At 36.3% G+C, this 9,280-nt stretch overlaps 1 protein-coding gene, 1 long non-coding RNA gene and 1 other non-coding gene across 4 annotated transcripts; 1 reads left to right on the plus strand and 2 right to left on the minus strand.

Moving 5' to 3' along the window:
* Positions 1–2,977: 2,977 nt before the first annotated feature.
* Positions 2,978–3,049, minus strand: TRNAT-UGU (transfer RNA threonine (anticodon UGU)). Its single transcript has one exon. It is a non-coding gene; the product is annotated as a tRNA-Thr (tRNA).
* An 85-nt stretch (positions 3,050–3,134) lies between these two features.
* On the plus strand, positions 3,135–8,454 carry LOC111893453 (uncharacterized). Of its 2 annotated transcripts, XR_006190011.2 has the most exons (3): positions 3,823–3,963; positions 4,957–5,094; positions 8,031–8,454. It is a non-coding gene; the product is annotated as an uncharacterized LOC111893453 (long non-coding RNA). The 2 variants fall into 2 exon arrangements; XR_002850880.3 differs by lacking the exons at positions 3,823–3,963; positions 8,031–8,454 and adding an exon at positions 3,135–3,253 and having other exon boundaries at positions 4,957–5,981.
* LOC111893452 (protein SIEVE ELEMENT OCCLUSION B) lies at positions 3,478–6,496 on the minus strand. Its single transcript, XM_023889512.2, has 7 exons — positions 6,155–6,496; positions 5,980–6,084; positions 5,448–5,896; positions 5,212–5,321; positions 4,978–5,120; positions 4,370–4,867; positions 3,478–4,283 (listed from the first exon to the last, which is right to left on the minus strand). Exons 1-7 carry the CDS (start codon positions 6,494–6,496, stop codon positions 3,663–3,665), a joined length of 2,268 nt encoding a protein of 755 aa, XP_023745280.1. The 3' UTR covers positions 3,478–3,662.
* Positions 8,455–9,280: the final 826 nt, after the last annotated feature.

Below are 9,280 nucleotides of genomic sequence, written 5' to 3' on the forward strand. Positions count from 1 at the left end.
TCTTGAAGATCCATTTGCACCCAATTGTCTTACAACCTGGTACATTGTCAACCAAGTTCCAAAATTGATTATCATACCTGGACTGGAGCTCGCTGTCCATTGCCTCTTTCCATTTAGTAGACTCAGGGCCCGCCATGGCTTTCTTGTAGTTAGAAGGCTCATCTAAATTTACCAGTGTACTATCACTGATAAACGTATCACCATCCGTAGTAATATGAAAACCATAAAACTTTGGTGTCTTTCTAACTCGAGTGGAACGCCTAAGAGGTAATGACTCGTCAATTGGTTCAATAGGAATTTCTTCCCTGGGTTGAGCGCTAGTGTTAGAGGTTCCTTCATAGCTTGACTCTTGAATTTCTTCAAGATCAATTATACTCCCATTATTCTCTTTGCATATGAGTTCCCTCTCGTGGAAAACTCCCCTTCGTGTTACGAAGACCACGTTCTCACTAGGTCTATAGAACAAGTATCCAAAGGACTTATGTGGGTAGCCGATGAAAATACATCACTCACTTCGAGGTTCAAGCTTGTCGTGAGTCTCTCGTCTAACGAAAGTTTCACAGCCCCAAACCTTGATATGTGCCAACGAGGGAACCTTCCTTGTCCACATCTCGTGAGGTGTTTTGGCAACCTTCTTTTTCGGGACTAGATTAAGGATATGGCGGCAGTCTCTAAGGCATACCCGTAGAACAATATCTGAAGCGAAGCTCGACTCATCATGGAACGAACCATGTCCAACAAAGTTCGATTAATCCTCTCAGCCACACCATTAAGTTGTGGTGTCCTAGGAGGTGCCAATTGTGAAACAATTCCACATTCCTTGAGGTAGTCGTGGAACTCAACACTAAGATACACACCACACCTATCGGATGTGAGCATCTTGATCATCCTGCCTAATTGATTTTCGACTTCATGTTTAAACTCTTTAAACTTTTCAAAGGTTTCTGACTTATGCTTGATTAAGTAGATATATCCATATCTGCTATAATCATCGGTAAAAGTCACATAAAATAGACTTGCATCCCTTATGGTGGATCTAAAGGGCCCACACACATCGGTGTGTATGAGATCCAATAATCCCTCACCTTTTTTTACACGAACCTGTGAAAGGTGATTTAGTCATCTTTCCAAGCAAACAAGACTCGCATGTATCATCTGGCCTTATGTCAAATGATTCCAACACTTCATCCTTTTGGAGTTGGGAAATGCACTTCTTGTTGACATGTCCAAGACAACAATGCCACAAGCATGCTTTGTCTAAACCATTAAACGAATCAATATGCAACACACTATTCCCTAAATTGTCTACAACCATCACAGTTTCATATACATCATCACAAGGCAATGCTTCGAAATAAAATACACCATTATAATAAGAATTAATAGATCTATTCTCATTATTAAAAGAATATATGAAACCTTGTCTATACAAACCATGAAAAGAAATAATATTTCTAGTCATTTCTGACGAGTAGCAACAATTATTCAAGTCTAAACGTAACCCACTACTAAGCATTAAAGAATAAACGCCAATCTTGGTAACAAATGACGATCTCCTATTTCCCATTATCAGGTTCATCTTCCCAAGCTCCACATTCCTACTTTCTTTTAGTCCCTGAAAGATTGATGTGTGAAATTATAACATGAATGTTAAAGATTCAAATATTAAATGCCCACAACATTGCTAATCTCCCTTTCTCTATACTATTCAAATAAAAAAAATACTTTCTTTCATTTTGTCGTGTGTTATTTTAATACATATCCTAATTAATATTGTACCATGTGTTACTTTATTGTTTCTCGATTTTAAATTTGCTCCTAATAAACCATCAATAAATATGGCTCAAAAAATCACGAATCTCATAAAATCAACATTTCATTTTCAAAATACTATAAATAAACAACTATCGAAAACTTAATCAAGTCGGATGAGTTGCAAACTAAATAATTAGTTTTAACTTTTAAGAGAATTAGTTATGATAAAAAAAAATAATACAACTTGTTGCATATTTGTCTTTAATACAATGTAAACTTTTTGAATTTCAAAAAACAATAATAGAATTAGTTATGATAAAAAAAAATAATAATACATGTATGATTTTGTGAAACATCAATAATTTTAAAGTTTTGTTGATAGATAAATTTCTGCATCTTATATATTCATCGTCTGAAAATAATAATTGTTTTCTAGAAAGTTGTGTACCATACAAATAAATCTCACATAAAATTTAACATAAGAATTTGCCATTCCTTAAAAGAAAAAGAAAAAAACAATATTATTTTATAAAAAAGAAAAAAAAAAGAAATGATATTTTTCAAAAGTAGTCATGCCTTTTAGGAAAAACAAAATGTCCCCATGCCTTGTATAAAAATTTGCATGTCTTAGAAAAAAAACATTATTATTTTAGAATACTTATAAGAATTTTAGTCACTTAGAATTCTAGAAAGTTATTTACCATACAAATAAACCCCACATAAAATTTAACATGAGAAGTTGTCATGTCTTGAAAAAAACTGACATTTCAAAATAGAAAAAGATAAAAAGGAAAAAGAAAAACAATAGTATTTTAGGAAAAAGGATGGCATTTCAAAGGTAGTCATGCCTTAGAAAAAAATGGTCCATGCCTCAGAAAAAAATGGCTCATGCCTTATAAGAACTTGTCAATTGTCATGCCTTAATAGTCATGCCTTAGAAAAAAAATATTATTTTAATATTTTGGAACTAATTTACCATACAAATAAATCTCACATAAAATTTAATAAGAATTTGTCATGCCTTAAAAAAAAGGGAAAAACAATGACATCTCAAAAATAGAAAAGAATAAAACAATATTATTTTTTTTATTTAAAATGAGATTTATAAAATTTAATAAGAATTTATTATGCCTTGGGAAACAGAAAGAAAAAACAACGACATTTCAAAAACAGAAAAAAGAAAATAACTTTTCTTTTTTAAAATGAGTTTGAATGGAAAAATTGCCCTCACGCAGGATCGAACTACGGACCTCCAGTTTACAAGACTGGCGCTCTACCACTGAGCTATAAGGGCTCTTGTTACAGATTTGAGATTATCAATATAAATTCCAATTATTTCTATGGTGCGTGAAAAAAACCAAATTAACCGTATCGTAAACGAAGAATGTACTAATCCTTTCCGCAGGCAGTGAATTTCTTCGTTTTTGTATTCGATAGGCGTTGCGTTCAGTGGCTATGGTGGAATAGTAAGACGCAAGCAAAACGATTGATCGAACTGGTGATGTTTTTTTCTATTTCCTTTCCTTTGCTTCTTTATTAATCATCAATGCCCTAAAATAATTCCATATAATTTGGAAATTTCAAGTTCCCCGAGCATAATTTATACTCGAAGTTGTGTTTGATTTTACTTTGCTTTGCTTCTGTCAATAACTTGTAAAATACCATTTATTGATTGTACACTGATGCGTTTTCAACATATTTCTCTGAAGATTTACAAGTCAATGACAACACCAAAGTTTCAAATCACATACAATTATTTATTTGAATACAAGTCAGAGTACAAACCCGTTAATCACAAAAGCATAAATCAACAGTAGATACTAAATCACAACAAAGTTCACTCCCCAATTCACAAAATATAGAACAGCTGCAGTTAACGATGCAGATTGCAGAATATAATAAGCTTCTTAGTCAGTGCAGCAACGATACAAGAAAAACCTCTCCATCGATCGCCCGCATTCAGCGCAAACAACTCTCTCCGGCACACTTCCGGTGGTTCCGGGCAAAATCAGGCGATTGCAGTGATGCGGCGGCTGGTTTGCCTCAAGATGATCATTCAAAGCCGGCAGAAACCCTCTCTCTTGAGCATCCCCTTGCCAATCATTGTAGTTCGTCAATCCCTTCAAAACACTTTCGCCACTTGCCCTACGCATCCAGTCGTTTGAGCCACGGCAGATCACCGCCCATCCCTGGTCGTTTCCGTCGTAGGTAAGCATCACATTAATCTCTCTCAAAATCGGATCTTCCTCAAAAGACTTCCCGTGTTGTAACTTGGAGTGCAACATGCTCTCTAGTCGCACCCAGAAGAACCATATCAGGGTCAAATCTGGAAGCACGTAGCTAAGATTCTCTGATCGGATTATGTCATTGTTCTTTCTCACTTTCTCCCTAGGGTTACTCTTTCCAACATACAACATCTCCAGCTGGATCCCTGCTGCACGCGCCACCGCCTGTGCGGTGGTTGTAAACCTCCTTATCCACTCCAAATCCTCCCCTCCGTACAAACAAATGTACTTCCCGTCAGCAATCTACATGATAATCGGGAAAATATGAATATCAATCGGATTAATTTACAGTAATTAGGTTAAAAAAGAGAATAGAATTATTAGAATACCCAATTGAAAATCATTGGCTCGATGGAATCTGCTAGCAACTCAATCCTCCAAGTTTCCTCCTTCCACAGGGCTTCTTCCCTCAAGCTAGTGAAAGGGAAAGCCACACTCCCCCAAATCCACATCATATGTAACGCGTTGGTGTTAACAATCCTCCCTTGAGGATCCATCACCACCAACATTGGTTTCTGGTTGAAGTGCCACACCTCCTTGATGTACTTGATCGCTGCTGGATCAAGCAACGAGGGGTGGAACACTGAATACCATGGCATCATGTTTCTTACCCCCTCGAACTTGATCTGGTCCTCATCGGTCCACGGTGTGGACCGAAGATTGGGAACCACCGGGAGCCAGACGACTTCGTACTGGCTCTCGGGCCTTGTTGGGCTTTGCTTCGCTTCCCTATACATCTGGTCAAGAACCGATAGCTCCTCTGGAGGGATGTCGAGGTCCGAAATGAGAAGCAACACAATCTTTTTCTTTAGTACCTCGATTGTAACCTATATGATCATGCATGAAAACTAAATTCGATTATTTATTGTATATCTAAAATCTAAATATATAATAAAGTTTGATGAAAATTATGCAGTTGATCCGATCGAACACTCACCCGAGTCTTTGTAGAGCTTTCATACAAAGGTGGTTGATCGTCCTTCAAGTAAATCAAATGCCTGAGAGGCTTCGTGTTATCGAGATGCCCGGTATCCATAATGCGAAGAATCGTTAGGTACGCTTCAATCTGCCTCTTTTCATCTAATTATCAGTGTAAAAAAATTCAACTTAGTTATGAAAATTGATGCATACACGTTCATTAAGTGATGATATGTAACATTTTTGGTCTTACTAATGTGGTGATTGCAAAGGTCTAATTGGTCTTTGAGATGATCATGAATATTGCTGATCTTGTGGGCCAAACTCGATAACTCCCAAGCTTCTGTGGTCGTCGTAATATGCCTAAGTTAAAAAAAAAAATGTTATATTCATTGATAAGTTGTAGTAATGGAAGTAATTTGTGTTTTTCTATGATGAGGGTATTTATGTCTTTTGCATAGAAAAAAAAAAAGAGAATTGATAACATACTCATGGCCCATTCCGATAAGGTTGATAAGTATGGACGCACAAGCCACAATGCTACGGATAATCCAATAAACCGCAGTGGGAATATGAGCGGTGGCCGTCATTAATTCCGGTGTTTCGGGGGTGATATACTGACCGGGGAGCTCTTTAAATTCAACAATGCAACGTGTCAACTCAAGCATGGCCTTAATGAGGGTGGTGACAGCCTCAAACCTCGGTTTGAGAGCTTCACCACGCTCAAGCACGTCAGGTAGCTGCTTAAGGTGGGCCAGTGATTTGGCGAGTGGGTTGGCAGTATAAAGCTGTGCCACCAACCAAAACTCGCCATAATTCACTGCAAAAGCTGCTAAAGAAATAACAGCTTTTGCATCCCACTCGTAGTTGGAAAGCATGTTGAAGATCCCCGTAGTGCTTGCATGCGCGTCTCCACCACCAATACACTTGCAAGAAATCTGTAACACATTTCAAATGTAAAAAATCTAACACAAAAAAATAGTTCTCAAAAATTAAAATGCATTTTTTTTTACGGTTTTACCTCGCACGAAACCTTATTGATTGTGATTGCCATTATTTCAAGCATCTCGTCAAGATCGCTGTAAATCACACGCTCAATAATTGCGTCCACTTCCGCTTGATTACCCTACAAATAAAAAATCAAATTTCAGAATTCGATATTCGAATAAATGTATGGATTTTAATTTATTACATACAGGAGGGGCGGGTGGTTGGGTGTTGGCGGGGGCGGCCCTACGCATGATGTCATCGATGATCTGTAGAAGAGGTTTAACATCAAAGGAGGAGCCATCTGGTGCATGTGTGGCCAAGATATGTTTCATCATGGCATTGTCATCTGAAGATGAGAACATATGACGGTCGCCTCTTGGACGGCGGCTTGTGCTGGCAGCAGCCATTGAAGGTGGTGGTGGTGGTTGAAGCAAAGAGAGATTGAGTTCAGTTTGGTGAAGAAATAGAAGGTTTTTAGAGCCTTTTATACACTCCATAAGTGGAATAAAGTGATAGATGAATCTTGTACCTTGCTTGTCTAGCTTCATCTAAACATAACTTTGGATTTTTGGATTTATCTCTTTATCTTTTCCCTTTCAAGCTTCCATTTCTTTAGTTTACTTTCTTTTTTTCGTATTATACCAAGCTTGTGAAAAAAAATGTCTCCAAAATAGGTGTTAGAACAAAAGGGAAGGGTTTTGTTTATTTTTTGATAATTCATCGCGTGTTCCTTGCATGCATACTTTTTCTTTTCTTCTGGTGGTGCGTCTACTTATTAAATAAGCCAAAAGCCGTACCTTACTTTTTTGTTTTTACTTTGATCCACCCTTATCCATCCAAGTACTCAAGAAGCTTGAACAAAACTCTTACAATAAAAACAAAGGACAAAAGTTTATTTATGTAACTAATTGTCTTATTTTTGTTAATTTAGATGATGTAATCTTCTCTAATAACCCTTTGACCATCATAATAGTTTGTTACCCAAAATGTTAATAAAATCATAGGTATGTCAAACTTCAAAGGGCAAGAACAATATAGATCATAAAATCATAGGTATGTCCGATCAGTAATCAAAACATAACTAAAGTAACAAGGGCAAGAACAATATAGATCAAACTTCAAAGTGTCTCTCTTTATATAAATGTAACAAGTGACATTGTCATCTCAAACACATATCAAAGATAGTATGTTGGGTTGGAAGCCTACCGAGACACATAGTGCTTATGAGTTATGACTCCATAATATATTTAGATATTAAAATATGAATTTCAACAACCTTTGTGAGAATTTACGCAAAATTACCATCAAGGTTTTAAAATACGGAATCGGGCCTCAAGGCGTTTACCCCTCGCCTCACGAGGCGTAAGCCTCGAGGCAAAACGAGGCGTAAGCCTCAAGGCGGAATAAAATAATAATAATAATATATTATATTAATCATAAAAAACATACTAAAGTCCAATTTCAAACATAAAAGTCTTACTTAATGTCATCATCCCAAAAATAAAAAGATACTAAAATTCATAATAGTCTTCAAATCGATTTGGCTAACAACGGGAGTAAGAAGAAACGAGAAGAGAAAAGAAAGAAGAAACGAGAAGAGAAACTCAGAAAAGAAAGAAGAAACCAGAGAATAAGGAGTGACGGCTGGAGAAAAATTAGGTTATATCATGTGATTTCTAAGGTCAAAAAAAAAAAAAAAAAAAAAAAAAAAAAAAAAAAAAAAAAACCCTATAACGCCTCTTACGCCTCGCCTCGGAACGCCCCGCCTCAGACCGCTTTTCACCGCCTCAAAAGACTAAGGCGTGCGCCTCATTCTCCCCCTAAGAAGCGTAGCCTCAGAATCGGTTTTGGTCCGCCTCGCCTCGAGGCGAACGCCTCGACCGATTTTTAAAACCTTGATTACCATGCACTTGACAATGGAGAACACTACAAAATGCGTATGAGATCATATTAGATGCATTTTATTCATAGTTAGGCATGATTATTTTACATTTTAGCATTGCGTTTTGCATTATAATCAACTTCATGTATTTTACTATTTTTGGGGATTTTGTGCAATTTTGGTGTTTTGGTGCTTTGTAGGGCATTGGAAGCTTGGAATACACTGGGGACTTAATAGGAAGCTTTCGGATGAATTTCTGAAGAAACCAAGAAGTTTGAAAAATCATAAAGTGGTCATTTGACAGAAAGATACATGGGCCGAGTAAAAAAAAATTGTTTATTATTTAGAAAAAAAAATTGAAAATTAGAAAAGGCAACCAAGAATTTAAACATGCCATGTAAATTTTAGCATTTACACTGGTCATGTAAAATCCCCCGAAGAGTTTGGTCATGTAAAATCCCCCGAAGAGTTTTGACAGTTATTTTTTGAACACATTCCATGATTCCAACTAAAGAAGAAGGGCGGATATTTTTTTTAAGAACTTGGTTGTTGGGAAGCATTAAAAACATTTGAATCTGTGTTTGCAAGTTTAATTCATAGTTTAATTTCAATATTTTTGTCTTACTTGTGTTGATGAGTTTGGATTAATGTTGGAAAATCATTTGGTTTAGTAATGTATTTTTTTTTCAATTAAAAACTGTTGATTTCCTGCTTAATTCAAGTTGACAACTTAGATTAGATGAATTTATTAAAAAGTTAGTGAATGTCTAAAACAAGTAATTGTCTTTAGAAGGGCCGGCCCTAAGGAGGTCTTGAGTGTACGACCGCGCATGCCTGCTTCGTGAAGAAGAGGACTCGAATTTTAATCTTTCAATAATCCATCCCTAATCAATTGCAAATGGTGACCATCCGTGCTAATCTGTCTAGAACCGTTGCTAATTTGTCGTTATCCATCACTAATCTAAAATTTTAGGGACCCATTTTTACTCACACATAGGGCCTTCAAAATCAATGGACCGATCATGATCTTTAGAATACAAAACTAGCAACAAACAATTAATATGAAATGAGAGTCGATTTTCAATGTAAACATTGTTAGAGGCAAAATCCTCAACCCTATACAGGATCCCGGATCTTAAAGAAATCTAAGGATCCCGAATGATAGGTCAGGATCCCGATTATTATTATTATTCCCCAACAAGATTAATTATTCCTTGTTTATTCCTCACTTATGCAAAAATAGTCAACCAAAGACTCCTTAAGTCCGAAGAATTATCTCAATCAGGCTTAAGACCTGGAAATACCAAGTCAAAACAACGTGCGAATACTTATTCAAGAGGATACCGGAAATATCAAACTTTTAGTTATTTAGATTAGACTGTAAATACACGTGTATTCTACACACTACACACACAAAACTAGAGCTACTGAAACATTCGTACTTGTATTC

This window comes from Lactuca sativa, chromosome 4 (genome assembly GCF_002870075.4).
Source record: "Lactuca sativa cultivar Salinas chromosome 4, Lsat_Salinas_v11, whole genome shotgun sequence".
Lineage (NCBI taxonomy): Eukaryota > Viridiplantae > Streptophyta > Magnoliopsida > Asterales > Asteraceae > Lactuca > Lactuca sativa.

What these genes read in the sequence shown, in the direction of transcription:
- LOC111893452 (XM_023889512.2), bottom strand. Translation starts at nt 6,496, where the DNA reads ATGAAGCTAGACAAGCAAGGTACAAGATTCATCTATCACTTTATTCCA. An exon ending in CTTATCGGAATGGGCCATGA is followed by an intron (nt 5,322 to 5,447) that starts GTATGTTATCAA and finishes TTTTTAACTTAG; the next exon opens with GCATATTACGACGACCACAG. An exon ending in AGCCAATGATTTTCAATTGG is followed by an intron (nt 4,284 to 4,369) that starts GTATTCTAATAA and finishes ATTATCATGTAG; the next exon opens with ATTGCTGACGGGAAGTACAT.